At 37.6% G+C, this 15,583-nt stretch overlaps 1 protein-coding gene across 5 annotated transcripts; it reads right to left on the minus strand.

Moving 5' to 3' along the window:
* Nucleotides 1-594: 594 nt before the first annotated feature.
* Nucleotides 595-6,080, minus strand: LOC133724750 (nudix hydrolase 14, chloroplastic-like). 5 transcript variants are annotated; one of them, XM_062151584.1, is made up of 11 exons: nucleotides 5,939-6,080; nucleotides 5,211-5,734; nucleotides 4,600-4,656; nucleotides 4,262-4,468; nucleotides 4,059-4,164; nucleotides 3,895-3,972; nucleotides 3,704-3,796; nucleotides 3,442-3,534; nucleotides 2,561-2,770; nucleotides 2,309-2,454; nucleotides 595-925 (listed from the first exon to the last, which is right to left on the minus strand). In XM_062151584.1, exons 4-9 carry the CDS (start codon nucleotides 4,447-4,449, stop codon nucleotides 2,729-2,731), a joined length of 600 nt encoding a protein of 199 aa, XP_062007568.1. In that variant the 5' UTR covers nucleotides 4,450-4,468; nucleotides 4,600-4,656; nucleotides 5,211-5,734; nucleotides 5,939-6,080; the 3' UTR covers nucleotides 595-925; nucleotides 2,309-2,454; nucleotides 2,561-2,728. The 5 variants fall into 5 exon arrangements, with proteins under 5 accessions (XP_062007568.1, XP_062007567.1, XP_062007571.1 ...); XM_062151583.1 differs by having other exon boundaries at nucleotides 4,262-4,496; nucleotides 5,939-6,079; XM_062151587.1 differs by lacking the exon at nucleotides 2,561-2,770 and adding an exon at nucleotides 4,942-5,025 and having other exon boundaries at nucleotides 2,309-2,449; nucleotides 4,262-4,496; nucleotides 5,939-6,079.
* Between the last annotated feature and the right edge of the window lie 9,503 nt (nucleotides 6,081-15,583).

Below are 15,583 nucleotides of genomic sequence, written 5' to 3' on the forward strand. Positions count from 1 at the left end.
AACATTTGCATCGATTTCTATTCCAAAAGCGATGTCCAGTACACTTGTAGACATCAGTTCCCATGAGTATTGTTTGTTCGTGGTCATTTTTACATGTAGGTTGCTACATTATTTTCCTAGGAACGATGTCTGTATCTTTATTCTACATCGTGTTTTTATTCAGAAATGATGTTTGTTTTGAGACTGAACATCGTTTTCAATTAAATAAACCGATGTTCAACGGTATTATTTACGTCGACTATGTTTATTCAAACTGATGTGTTAGTTCATTGAAGACATCGTTTATTATTTCCAAAACCGATGTTCACCTTTTGACCACACATCGGTTTACTCTATGGTAGGTGATTTGTATGTTCATAATAGATTACGGTTTGGTGATTAGAAATCGATGTGCAGTAATTTTGATTACATCGATTTTGAGTTACAATTCGATATATTGATAATCATAGGACATCAATTTCATTTTTGATACTGATTTCTAATCTCTCAACAGACTTCGTTTTCCTTGGCATTACTGTTTTATTATGCTTTAATACACTTCACTTCACTTTGACAAGTATGATGTGAAAACTTTGCATTTAGCTATTGCTGGGAAAAAAATTGCATTTCTCATCATCCAAAATAAGGGGCTTTCCCATTAATTTTCTTTCCAAATTCATGATTCAACATAATTCACAAAATAAACCCCTAAACTTACAAAAGCTAGCTTGGAAACATACGAGCAACAATGTACAAAAGTTCCACACCAAGCTTTGCTTCAAAGCCAAAACTAGCTAGCCTTACTACAAAAAACATCTTCGCAGTCACATTCCTACATCAAACTCTGTATATAATCAGCCACTTCAATGCGCACCTCGTCAATTTGATCAGGGGATGTGACACCATTGATAGGGTCAGAAAACTCTGCTACAAGTTCATCTGCAACCTGGAATACTCTAAACTCTTAGACTTACAATAAGATTTCAATGAGAACTTGTATAATCTGAAAAATTGAATGGCTGTAACTGAGCTAATGGCACTTGCATGCCAATAATACAACTCCTCAAAGGATTGACCATGAAATGAAGGTATATTATAAGCTATAACTTCATACAGCTTATCAGTTAATAACATGCAGCAGACAACTTAACACTTAAACAACTGGTTATCTTTTGAAAATGACTGTTCATGCACAAAGGGACACAAAACTTGGATAAGATGAGTTTTTGTATCCTTAAAACCACGGATAACTCCTTGAAGAACCAAAGATGCTACAACTGCAGAAGCACCAACTTTATGAGTAATCAAACAGAGAGCTCAAAAAAGAGCAATCTCTCACTTCCCTATGACCTAAATTGATGTAGTTTAGTGACTTTATATCTTGAACATGTGGTTTGGTGTGAGTCTTAGTGACTCCCAGATCAATCAATGAGTTAGTCACTTTCCTGTTATATGGAAGATGCTACACTTTAGCAAACCCCACATTAACCAAGTGGGAATGCAATGGTGTGGTGCATATACTAGCTCTGCCTGGACCACTGTGACAATAACCAAAGGAGAAACAGACAAAAACATTACAAATTTCCCTTCTAGATATCTATTCCAACTTTACATGATAACACAGAAGCAATGCAAATTTTCTCTTAAAAAGATAAGAACAAAGGTTTTTGAGATTTGTTCAAAACAAGCTAGAGAAACAATTGGAGAAGTGAAGCAGGTTGAAAGATTTAGAATAAAGCAAATACAAGGTAGGGAGGTTCAAAATGAATAACAGTAACATATATATGGTACAATGGTAGTACAGCAACGCATTTCAAATCCTCCATGCCAGGACCTACATTGATCCAAGAAAATGGATGCTTTACATTAATGTGATTCCGACTACTCCGGAAATATGTTTACCAAGGCAGAACTTTCAGTAAATCTGATCCGTTTGAATTTTGCCCAAGCAACTAAACATATACTGCCACTTAAAAAAGAACTTATCTTTTAGCTCAGTTCATTCCCTAGTCTCAAATTGCTGATCCGTATAGCATGTGATCCAAGTACACTAATTCAACTGCTAACCCAAAAAGATTGTGCAGATCCAAAAGCATAACTCCAGGTACAACAAAGTTAAGCCAACAAATCCATAGCAAATATAAGATTCAGTCTTTTTGCTATAAAAAAAAAAAAAAAAAGATTAACAGTATGACCCCAGCTACAATTGTAAACTAAAATTTGAAGGAAAAAAAAGATTAACATACCATAACTAATGATTGAACAAGAATAGAAGCGAATTGGTATACTCACAGATAAGATATTTTTATTTGGATTTAGGGGTTGTTACCTGGCCATATCCAATATCAACTCCATAAACAAACAATGCACCATACTGAAGTAAACAGTCGGTAAATCCACCAGTTGACCAGCATGAATCAAGAGCTACTTTGCCAGTAATATCGATAAATAGCAGCTTCTAACTTATGTCCTGCTCTGCATATACAAAACAGAGGAACAAATTAGCATAACAGGTCTTACCAAAGTTCGAGCATAAAATGACACAAGTAGCTGTCAAGTGTTTACAAATGAACAACATAACTGAACAATGCTCTTGAAATGAGGATCCTGAAATCCAGCTTACCTACCAATGTTGGAATAAAACACATACTACTTGTTCGTTACAAGAGTTGATTAGTCTGTAAATGTGAAAAATTAAGAAGACGTAACTCAAGGCTACAAAACTGAATATAATCATTACAAGAGTTGATTAGTCTTCTTGTTTTAGGCATATGCCAGTCTCTTCTTCCACCTGGAGTGTTATAATAAGAATAATGTAACTTAGCTTTAGGTTAAAGTTGTAAAACTTGCATCTTACACTTAGTACTTGACTGTTGATTATCAAAAGAAGCAGAAAACAGTCAAACAAATAAAATTTCAAAAGATTCTAAAAAGCAACATACTCAGGATCGATAGAAATATACAAAGACAAGTAGGAAAAATAAAAGTATTGAACAAGGCATATTTGCATAAGCAAGAACAAGCAGTAATGAATCTCAAGAGTACCTTGTAAAGAAACTAGATTGGTTTTTCTGAGGACGAAACAAAAAGGAGAAAACCAGTACCAAGTTAAAGAGAGGAAAAATATATAAACAAGTAATAAAACTCTCCAAGACACAGGGGCCGGAGGAAAAGCATATTATTGATCACTAAAAAGCTTATGGTTTTGTGGTGATGATGGATATGGATAGCCATGAACTATAACCAACCACCCGTCTTTTTTGGCTCAAGCAACCATCATATATTATTGGAACAATAATCTTTTTAATAAACCAAAACCATAGCTTGTGGTTTAGAAGGAATCTAAATTAATTTTCAGCTGATTACATGAACTTTCCAAAATACAAGCAGAAAGAGATATGACACAGCAAATATACATGGCATTATACATATATACATATTGAGAGAGAGAGAGAGAGAGACCTCACGGATTGCGGTGCCGAGAAAATCACCCTTGTCATCATCCAACATTCCAGCAGGCAACTCCAGTATGATCCTTCCAACAGGTACTCTAACCTTCGATATGCAACAATTTTTAATAGGGTTTGATTACATGGAAGTACAATGCCGTAATTTCTTTTTGTGATAATATAGGAATTAGGATGAACGTGATTTTCCGATTTAAGTAAAGCATCATAATGTCATAACAGATACTCTAAAACACCAAAATGAAATGAAGAGCTACCTGTTCAGTAAGAACAGCATAAGCCTTGCCCTCCGATTCCAAAAGTATAAGCACAGCTACAGCCGGTCCGCGTGCAAACACAATACCTGGAACCTAAATATGTTTTAGTTTCACAACAAACAAATCAACAACTATGGCCACCAAAATATACCATTAGAATAAAAAAGACAAGTATGTATATGACTAGATACCTTTTCCCCTGTTTCTTTATCAATCACATCTGCTTCAAACTTCAGAAACCCAATCCTCTTTCCAAACATATCCACACCCTATTATAACCCAGCTGATCAGTTCCAAGACTATGAACTTATCAAAACCAAATCAATTCAACCACTTTAAAGAAGGACTGGATCACCTGAATTAGAACTCGTTTCAGAGCCAAAGAACCGTCGCTTAGAATCCCAGTTTCACTCTCCATGTTCTTCAGCCACTGCTTAAACAAAGACGAATCAATAGCGCTCCTGCAACGTTTTACCATCATTATGAATACTTGGGTTCAGTTTATATCCGAAGTTTTAGACTTTTCTGAAGAACAAGGAAGGGAAAAGCGTGACTGGCCTGAACTGGGAGGAGGAGATGTGGGGGGCGGCGACGATCTGGACGGGCTCGGCGTCGAGTTGACTCGGGAGAGTGAGGGAGTGAGTCAACGGTGGCGGGTCGGATGACATTTTGCAGGAGAAGGATCGAAGGGCGAGGAGTGTTCTGGGGAGTGTGAGTGTGAGTGTGGTTCTGGGGATCAACGACATGGAAGCTTGAACGAGCTTGCTACAACCAACGGGGAGCAAGTGCCCATCTCAATAACAATGCAACACCCAAAACGGATCACAATGTTGGCCAAACAAGATCATAACTTAGTCCAAAAATGGCAAAATAAAACTTGGTCAGAAGAAACTTACTTGTAATCAATCCCAACCAGCACAGAGGCTCCAAGAGATACGAATACCCACCATGGCCTACAAAAATTCAAAAGTAAATAAATAATCTAAAATTAAATAAAAAATCCAACTATAAATTACAATTGGGACTATGTATGACATTTCTGGAGTAGCCAAGTTCTTGGTAGTTATGTGTATTCAACATATATAATGGTCTAAAGTATCTAAAACTAAAAAAAACCTGATATATAGAAAAATACAAGCAGTTCAAATAACAAATCTAGATTAGTGGTACCTGCAGATGTAATCAAATTTTGAGCATATATGCTTTCAATTAAAATGACCTGAGAAAAGGAAAAGTACCTGAAGAAGCAACTCGAGTTGCAAAAAAAGACACTGAAGCTTTGTGAAGTAGATTTTCAAATTCAATCTTTTCTATCAAGTAACCTGCAGTTGACAAAAGAAAGTGCTAAAATAATGAAAGAACAAAACATATGTACAAATAACACATACAAATGAGCAGCTTAATCCAGCATCCTCACAATCAAAACAAAACATTTGAAATAAAAAGATTAGGTTTTGATTCAATTGAGCTAAAAGAAATCAGAAACAGAGAGAGACAGAGCCATTACGTAGTCCCTGAAAGCCAGCCCAACTTCCATGCTTCGGAGAATCTCCTCTGTCAGCTCCAAAGAGACCTTATCTTCTCTTTCTGGTCCACCTTTTCGCACCCAAAATTGGAAAATCAAATCCCTAATTCTCTACTGATTGAGATCAAATTTGAAGACGAAAGCTTTGAAATTTCGGTTATCTGCAATTTGGGGAATGCTTGACATTGCTTATTGCTCCATCTTATTTCGAGGAATCGGAAATTTCAGAGCAGCCCTTCGTCTCCTGCCACAGTCCCGCCGTCTCTAACCTCTGGACAAGGTTGGGTTTCTTTTGCCTTAAAACCCCGACTTAGCGGTTTAAGGCTGCAACGGCTACAAGCCATGAAATCGATGTAGGTCCTCATGTTTTCGCCCAAAATCAAACAAACTTCACAAATGAAAACATGGAAGAGCAAAAAATAAAAAGAGGGGCTCGAGTAAATGACCTGCTTGTCGATCACAACTCTGAATAGTCGCTCAACTCCCCAAATGCAATCGCTCACAAGCTAAAGAAGAACAATGAACCACAACGAACAATCAAGAGCTAAAAAGACTGAAATCAAATCCATATGAACGAACAAAAGCTATGAATAAGCTGAGAAGCCTATTCATAAACACAACAAATCTCCCACAAGCCTGATACCATCAACAAGTAAAACGACTGAAATTGACTCTATCATTTACATATATAGAACTAGAACAATACGTACTAAGATTACTTCGTCTCCGACCGGCGACTCCTAGAATCCTTCGACAGGCAAATCATTCGAATCCCACAACAGAGTCGTTCTCTGAAGTGAGTCTCGCCGACTGGCCGCCGCTCTCTTGCTTCGATTCTAGAGGCTAAGACGGAACGGCGCTGTTTAGAAATGCTTCGATGAATAAGCTGAGGACAGACTGGACAGAGTCGATGCCGGACTGGACGGAGTTGATGCCGAAGAAGCTGAGGACGTAGATGAAGGAAGGAAGGGAGGAGATGGAGGTAGGGTTTGGGAGGAGATCCAGTTTGGGGTGAGTTCAGAATGAAGGCGAGTTCGAGTGAGATGGAGGCCGCGCGAGAGCTTAGGGTTTTCTGTCCAACTTTTGGGATCGGGCTTTAATTTTTTTTTCTAAGTGTGAAAGTTTTTAGATTTAGTACCCGCTTCTTCAATTCACTTAAAACACTTAGCGCGTTTTGCAAAAATAGGTTCCCGCAAATTTTCAAACAAAACTTTTAACACCGGTCATTTTAAGACCCGATGTTAATGATATACATTTAAATCGGTATTTTTGTAAAACGATGTTAGATTAGGTTTTTACATCCTGTGCAAGTCTGACCGATTTAAAACATGCGATGTCTATGAACAGATTTCTAGTAGTGAATAGGAGTGGGATTTCCAAAACCTTTTCTAACTTAGTTTTCTCTCTAATTTTCGGATCCTATATATATGTAGACTTGTATATTTTGTTTCTCTCATAATTCTTGCTCTCTAATTCGTATGTTAAATGTAAGTGCTCTCTCTCTAACTCTTGTTGTTCTAATTCTAAGCATGCTTGTTCTTGTAAACTTGTAATAATGTCGTGAACTTGTATATGTTCTTATAATTGTATAAATTTGTATATTCTTTGTTTTTAAATTGTTTCTCACATGTTAGCACCCTCAATCCCCGGTTTAGAACGATCCCTGCTTACTCTATACTAACGCTCGACATTTTCAGGGTTTAAATTGGCGAATGCTTTTGCACGTATCAATTTTTGGCGCCGTTGCCGGGGATTGAAAAGTCTTCATGTGATGAAAACGCCACTAAGGTATGATTTTGGTAAGGGATTATGAACTATTATGGAATAGGTGAAGTCTCTTTTGTTGACATTAGCCTTAACCCCTTATTAGCACCTAATTTAGGTCTCTTAAGGTTGTGGGCGGCTTTTGTTAACACTTGAAAAATGTCTTGCACTTAATTTTTCCCTTATCCTAGTAAGTATAGCCTATGTGAGATGGTGACTAGGAAGGGGACAACGTTCATGACGGGTTTTGAAATCAGAAAGGCAATCAAACGAGCGTAAACCACTATGTGGGAGTAGCTTGTGCCAAAATGGTTTCTACCTCTCGTGCTCGTCCTCCCCCGCACTGGCCATTTCAGTAAGGTTGCCCAAAGGATTTGCGAAGAAATATGTGTGGAGACAAGGACTTGGGCCGCACGTCCAAAACAATAGTCCATGATGTCTTATTGAAGTCATATACTTAGACAATTTTCGCATAAATTTGTTTTGGTAAGAAGGAAGTGAGTCATAACGGAATAGGTGAGAGTTCTTTTATTAATACTTGTCAAGCAACTTCCTTTGTCTCTGCGGCGCACCTGAGTAACACAGGGTGTCTAGGTTGATTGGATACGAGAAGTGCAAACAAAAGGGCGTAAACCACTATGTGGGAGTAGCCCTGCCAAAATCGTTCCTCTACTACCTGGCTCTGTGCGAAAAGAGTTACCAAAGGATGAAGGGGGGGGAGACTTGTATTAACATTGGAATCTCTGGGCCGCACGTCCAAACCTTGACTTACAAATCTCTTATTGAAATTGGTTAATTCGGAAATTGTAAAAGATTGTCAATAATCACTAAAATTTTCGTTGGCCATGTGTATGAATGTATATATGTGATGTTTTAAGCCTTACTATGAGGCGTTTGTGGGGCACAATGTGGAGGATGTACCCCTCCAAGAGGCGCCACAACCAACTGAGGATTAATTGAAGGTGCAAGTCTAGGCTGAAAGACTTTAAACATTAAGCGCTGCATGGGAGGCAACCCATTTCAACCGTAGCTGTGGAGGAGCCATCAACGCAGATTTGCTTTCTTGACCTCTTCCCTTCTCTTTTAATTTCGTCCACTTTGTTTTTATTTTAGGATTTGTTGCGTTATCTCTTATGCCATGCTTGCTTGATGCTTTGTATGCTTTCTACTTATTTATACATTGAGGACAATGCATGATTTAAGTGTGGGGGTGATACGCTAAAAACAAGCGCTCAACTTAACCCTGCAAGATGTAGTCGTTAGCAATATAGAGTAAGCAGGGATCGTTCAAGCCGGGGATTGAGGGTAACAAATTATTCACACAAAATAAAAACAAACTAATTTAAACTAACTAAAACAAAAATCAAACAAATAAAATCTGAAACTAAACAAAACAAAAACGTCAAATACTAGAAAAGAGAGAAAAATATGGCAGGAAACAGAAGGGGATAGAAAGGGGCTCTGCAATCCTAAACAAGAACAATATTTTGGGGTTTTTGGTTTTTAACGAAAATAAAAGATAATATAAAAGAAAAACAATTTTGATTTTAGGTTTTTAGAAAATAAGATGGAGAATATGTTAGAGACTCGGAAATCCACCACCAATTACTTTCGAACAATGTTAAGTTAACCTAGTTTCAATTACTAAGGTGTGAACAGAAATCAACCAAGAAACAAGTCGGAGCAGATCATGTCCCTTATTAATGTTTCCCTAAATACTTAGTCTTCGTGAACGCACAATAGCTAAGCCTATCAAACATGCAATCAAGGTATAGAACGCTATCCTATCAACAACACATATAGTGTCAACATATTTGAAGCATTAAGATCTCATGGAAACGATTGATTATAGAGTTGCAGTCTAGTGTGGAACGCCTACCTAGCATGCTCTTCCAATTGTTTAAGACATCAGCTTTTGTCCAAAGCCTTGCATACTTGTGGATTAGAAAAGAAGACGATTAGGTGAATTATTTTCTAAACCTAGCTCCAATTACATGCATAAATCCTATGTTCGAGACCATAAAACATACACATGCAAAAGTTTTCAATCAATCAGAGATAAACAACCAATCCACACCAAAGATCAAGAAACTAAATTTAAACAAACATATGTTCTACATAATTGGGGCTTCAAACCTTGCCCCTAACAAAAATTAACTAGCCACACATCGTCTTAAATTCAACAAATAAAAGCATGAGTATTAGATTACAAGATGATAAAAACCGTAAAAGGGAGAGTATGAGAGCCACGAATTCACTTTTAGGCAGCCTTAGATGCAAGCACTCCTTCAAGATAGGTCACGGCAGAAGCTTGATGGAAGGTGGAAGATGAATTGCACGGTTTTCCTTCTTGAAGACTTGGGAATTTTTGAGACTTTGTGTGCTAGGGTTTGGGAGCAGAAGATGGCGCTGTAGGATGGTCATTTGCAACGTGTTCTGCTTCTCTATATATATGTGGAGCACCCCCAAGTTTCCTTTTCCAATTCTGCTTTGAAAGCCTCCCCTAGTTGCTTGAGGATTACTCTACTTGGTGCATAATTAAATGATTTTCAAGCCTTAATAATCTTCCCAAAATCTTGAGGAATCATTCTAGGACTCTCCTTCATATTTGCAGCAGCAACAACCATCCAAAAATGCCCTGGAAATCCGTCCAAAGAAGAATTCTGCAAAACCGTCCTGTTTTGACTAGGATTCAATTTCTGACTCTGAAGCTTCCTTCTTGGACAAGGAACGACTTCATCTTGACAAGTTTCTGGATGGTTCTTGACTCCCACGTGTTCTATGACATCATATAATCTAGAATGATCAATAACCTTCTCGAAAAACTCCAAGAAAATCGCCGGAAAAGATCTCCCAAAAAGCTTCGTGAAAAGCTGACAGTTTCTGCCTTATCGGGAAGCCTAGTTTGTGCTTGGTTTCCTGCTGCCTCGTTGACGTTTCTGACCAGTTCTTTAGCTCTAGTTCAAGTATAACATCATGTATTTAAGGTTAGCTGGCCCTTTCTGAAAAGTTACAGCTGGAAGAATGCAATAATTACTCCTCAAAACCGTTCCCAGAAAGCTGATTCTGAAACTGCAGTTTTCTGGTTTGCAGCAACTGTTTTGCACAACGATTTCCGTGGACTTCCCTTGTAATTTCCGGCCAAATGGTTGATCAAACTTGGTCCTCTGCATCAGTACTTCATGTTTCATGGCTTCGTTGCTCCCTTTCAGCTCTTATTTCTCTTGAATCACTCCACGAACTACCTAAAAAGAAAACAAAGTTAAAACTGACTTTTTAAAGGAAATAACTAAGAAAAGTGTAAGGGATTTCACACTATATTCGTCGCATTTATGCTCCTATCAAATTCCCCCACACTTAGCTTTTGCTAGTCCCTTAGCAAAATCAAAACAAAGAAAATAAAACGAGGACTCAAAAGACGCAAAACAAATTATGCCTTCAACATTGTTGTCTCAGAAATCTCTTACTTTCATAGCATCAAGATTAGCACGCAACCAAGATTCAACCATAAGTAATTCGAGAGTTAATTAAAACATATATTCCACATATAAACATGTAAGACACGGATGTGACAATGGTGATGGGTGGAGCTCAGCATGTTTCCAATAAGTATGATTCAAACCTCACGGGATTTACCACTCTTTCTTCTCTCATATCAAGGTTAATGCTTAAAAGCTTTTTCACTCAAATATATGTGAGAGATGATAATATTTTCGACAAACTAAAAGCTCACATATATAAAGAAGGAAAGGCTATGTCGAAATTTATATATATATATTTTTTTTCTTTTTCGATCTCATGAAAGATACCAACTACTTGCCGAACGGACCGAACCATATGCTCAACTCTTGTAGCCAATCTCCACAGATCAAAGGCTGCCCATCTTAAGGATCAAAGAGGTCTTACTTCAAGGTTGTAATGAGGCCAAGGTTTAGGGGTTTAAGAAACGAAAGGGTAAGGGAAAATCACAAAGTATTCTAAAAACCTAGCGGAGCTTTCATTGAAGCATTGAGACGTCTTCCTTTAGTCACCAAGGCATCTTGCAACGTTGAACTTCTTGTGTGTCTTTATTAAGGGCCGGATGTCATTGTGTTGGACCCTTGCTTCATTCTTACATTCCTTCGAACACTTGTGAAATAGGACAAAGACCAAATTCATCGTACTTAGGCCTTCACTTCAAAACAAACTCCTTATCCACAATGGGGGGACTAGAATCCATAAATACTTGCATTTTTTTTTTCCATTGCCGTACACTTTTTTTTTTTTTTTTCGGCATACATATTTTTCTTCTTTCTCATGGACAAGTCTTTCCCCCACACTTATTCTTTCTCATCATCTCTTTTGTAGTGCCTTCAAAATCTTATATGTCTCATGAATTAGCTCCACTAAATCCTTAGAACAAGGGTAGGGATATAACTATACTAAGGTTTAAAGGTTAGGATTTTGAGGGTGATGAAAGAAAAAGGTTTAAATGTAGGCTCAAAGGGGTTAAACTAGGGGAGTCCCACGACGGGCACAAATATGGACACAGGCTATTTTTGGCTTTGGTGGAATTTCCTAGGTGCCTTTATCCTTTCCAGAATCAGGGACATGTATTGATAAAAGTTTCGACCAGTACAAGAGCAAGTTCTAGTAATCTCTAGAGTCCGTCAAACTTAATCTGTGGCAAGCAGTCAATCAAAGAGAAAGATAATGAGATCACTAAGCATCGCCAAGAAAATAGGAGTATAATTTTTCAATAAACACTCACAAAGAATAGCAAATAAGCTCAAATTCTCACAAGGGTTATTATGAATCAAAACTCATCATCAACATGCTCATAATTCTGTACCAAGGTCAATAAAAACCACATCTACTAAACATTCATATGCTTTACATATATCGTAATTGACCAAAGAATTCTTTTAACATCATCTCAATATTGTGATCCTCTTTTATCCATAATTTCAGAGATTAAGTTCATCCTAGACAGTTGAAAGGCGACCTAAGACTCGAAAAACAAAACAAAAACGGAAAACAAGAACTAAAGACTCAAAAAGAAAGAAAATAACTAATGAATTTTTTTTTTTTTTTTTGAAATTTTTCAATTTTTTTTTTTTAATAAGACTCAAATTGGATTCCCTTCCCCCACACTTGAATCATACATTGACCTCAATGTATGGCAAATTAAATCAAACAATGCACAATATAAGCGTAAAGAGAGGAAATCAAAAGAATTAAAAGAAGAAAGGTGAGAAGGTTGATAGAAAAGCTCCCCCTTGTAGACCTCCCAATGCTCACGACCTTTGGAGATGACAACAAAAGACCCCAACCTCAAGACCATAAGGTCTTGACTTCCTAACGTAAGCTCCATCCGAAGTCTTGTTGCATCTTTGGAAACCATAAGTTTGTGTCGGCAGCCCATGTTCCAGGTCCCATAACTTCTCTATGCAGCTTCAGATGACTATGATACCACTTGGAGATGAAAGTGGACATTGCGAGCTCTCTGTGCATATGTGGAACACCTTCTAACTCCAAGCGGTTTGAAAGTTATAGCCCTGCAAAGTTAGAGAAAAAACAGAATTTTGAACAGAAAACCGGGCAAAGTGACCTTTACCCACCCAAACCTTTATTCCGGGAGCATCACTGGTCCAATGGATGAGATTTTTGGCCTGAAGGTAGTATACATATATAGCTTTGAGTCCATGTAAAGAACTCCTCATTTTATCAACGGAAATATGCCCAGTTTTTCTTTTTCTGTGACACAACTGCACAGTTTTCTGTTTTCCTGAGCTGACCTTGCTGCATTCAAACTGGAACTGGGAACGCATATGAACTCCGAATCCAGTTCTGTAAAAGTCCACAGAAACTAGACTCAAAGATCTTTCCATTCATGTATGGTACATCTTCTGGTTCCATCTGAGCGAAAAACGGCAGCCGTCTAAAGTAGACTGACTGTATGGTCAGCACTCTGTTTTTACAGAAGGGACACTTTTCACACTTCTTTACAACCTTATGACCTGCACACGAACTAAACAGATAAAGAGGAACTAAATAGAAAAAAAAAAAAAAAAAAAAAAAAAAGCAAAGAAAACATCCTTTGGGTTGCCTCCCAAGAAGCGCTTGGTTTAAAGTCTTTCAGGCTGACATAGCAGCTCTTCATCTACAGTAATCAGGAGGTTTAGGCCGCGGTTCGATCAGATGCTTAAGCTTCTTCAAAGATGTTTCATGGGCCCTTTCTAGCAACTTAGGTAACTTGGGAGCAATGGAAAGATAGGATTTGATGCTTCTCTTTTTCTTTCTCTTCTTCCATTGTCTCCTTCTTCTCTTAAGTTCAACAATCACGGCTACAACGATCTCCTTATGTGATTTGAGATGTTCACTTATGACCATCTCCACATGATCAACAAACTCAACCGTTGGTTGGATGTGGAGAACACGTGTAGAGGTTGAATGAGGCGTTGTAGGATCAGATGGTCTTCCATGTGCTAGCAATAAAGGTCCAAATGTAGGAGCTTTGATGGACTCCTCTTTTAAGCAATCCTCCCTCGTGGTCTCATAACCTTTTGGATCTTCATGTGATACCATGATTGTTTTAGGCACTTGGGGCACATTTGCATGAAGCTCATCCTTACTTCCTTTGTTGTAGGGTTCTTCATCATCAAAGGGGTCTTCCATTTCCCACTTTTCAAGCTCGGTCATATAGTGAAACTCATAAATCTCAACGTTGAGTTGCTCTTTATATGACTGTTCCATGGTCCTTACTTCATCCTCATCAACTGTTGAATCATGGACTGCATCATGAGGTTGACACAAAGCCGTAGTTGTTGGGAGCTCCCCTAAAGTTGCCATCGGTTTAGAAGGGTGCTCCTGAGATATTAAGTTCTCCAAACGCTTTAGTTTTTCTGCCAAATCATCATCAAGAGCTTGCTTTTCCTGAATCCAAGCTTGAAAAGAAGCATCTGAAGCTTGTTGTCCCTGAATCAAAGCTTGAGTAGCAGCATTTAGTTCCTTAATAATCTCATCATCATTATTAGACATACCTGAGTTTTGAGGAGGTGGGGCTTGTGGCCAATAGTCATGGTATGAATATGGAGAAGCTTCGAACTCATTGAAAGATCCTTGTTGCATGTTTAGATCGTTATTCCACGAAGAGTAAGGAGGATTATCCCATGCCGGATTGTATGGAGGTGAATAGTAATTATTCCAATGCCCTTGGTTGTCTTGAAATCCTCCAAGCATGGTATTTTGATCATAGTATCCTTCATATTGGATGCTTGGACATGTCTCCATTGAATGACCAACCCTTGAGCATATGGAACACACCTCGTAAGATTGATGCCACATTGAAAAACAAAACAAAAGTTGAAGTTAGTAATATATACAAAAAATAATTATAAAATAAAATAAAATAAAATAAAACGAAACAATGTGAAAAATAAGTATTTTTCAATCCCCGGCAACGGCGCCAAAAATTGATACGCTAAAAACAAGCGCTCAACTTAACCCTGCAAGATGTAGTCGTTAGCAATATAGAGTAAGCAGGGATCGTTCAAGCCGGGAATTGAGGGTAACAAATTATTCACACAAAATAAAAACAAACTAATTTAAACTAACTAAAACAAAAATCAAACAAATAAAATCTGAAACTAAACAAAACAAAAACGTCAAATACTAGAAAAGAGAGAAAAATATGGCAGGAAACAGAAGGGGATAGAAAGGGGCTCTGCAATCCTAAACAAGAACAATATTTTGGGGTTTTTGGTTTTTAACGAAAATAAAAGATAATATAAAAGAAAAACAATTTTGATTTTAGGTTTTTAGAAAATAAGATGGAGAATATGTTAGAGACTCGGAAATCCACCACCAATTACTTTCGAACAATGTTAAGTTAACCTAGTTTCAATTACTAAGGTGTGAACAGAAATCAACCAAGAATCAAGTCGGAGCAGATCATGTCCCTTATTAATGTTTCCCTAAATACTTAGTCTACGTGAACGCACAATAGCTAAGCCTATCAAACATGCAATCAAGGTATAGAACGCTATCCTATCAACAACACATATAGTGTCAACATATTTGAAGCATTAAGATCTCATGGAAACGATTGATTATAGAGTTGCAGTCTAGTGTGGAACGCCTACCTAGCATGCTCTTCCAATTGTTTAAGACATCAGCTTTTGTCCAAAGCCTTGCATACTTGTGGATTAGAAAAGAAGACGATTAGGTGAATTATTTTCTAAACCTAGCTCCAATTACATGCATAAATCCTATGTTCGAGACCATAAAACATACACATGCAAAAGTTTTCAATCAATCAGAGATAAACAACCAATCCACACCAAAGATCAAGAAACTAAATTTAAACAAACATATGTTCTACATAATTGGGGCTTCAAACCTTGCCCCTAACAAAAATTAACTAGCCACACATCGTCTTAAATTCAACAAATAAAAGCATGAGTATTAGATTACAAGATGATAAAAACCGTAAAAGGGAGAGTATGAGAGCCACGAATTCACTTTTAGGCAGCCTTAGATGCAAGCACTCCTTCAAGATAGGTCACGGCAGAAGCTTGATGGAAGGTGGAAGATGAATTGCACGGTTTTCC

The sequence above is a fragment of the Rosa rugosa genome, chromosome 1 (assembly GCF_958449725.1).
Source record: "Rosa rugosa chromosome 1, drRosRugo1.1, whole genome shotgun sequence".
Taxonomy (NCBI): domain Eukaryota; kingdom Viridiplantae; phylum Streptophyta; class Magnoliopsida; order Rosales; family Rosaceae; genus Rosa; species Rosa rugosa.

Coding starts and splice junctions, on each gene's coding strand:
- LOC133724750 (XM_062151584.1), bottom strand. CDS start 4,449: ATGTCGTTGATCCCCAGAACCACACTCACACTCACACTCCCCAGAACA. Junction 3,973..4,058: donor TGAAACGAGTTCTAATTCAG/GTGATCCAGTCC, acceptor GGGTTATAATAG/GGTGTGGATATGTTTGGAAA. Junction 2,771..3,441: donor TCGGCACCGCAATCCGTGAG/GTCTCTCTCTCT, acceptor ATAACACTCCAG/GTGGAAGAAGAGACTGGCAT.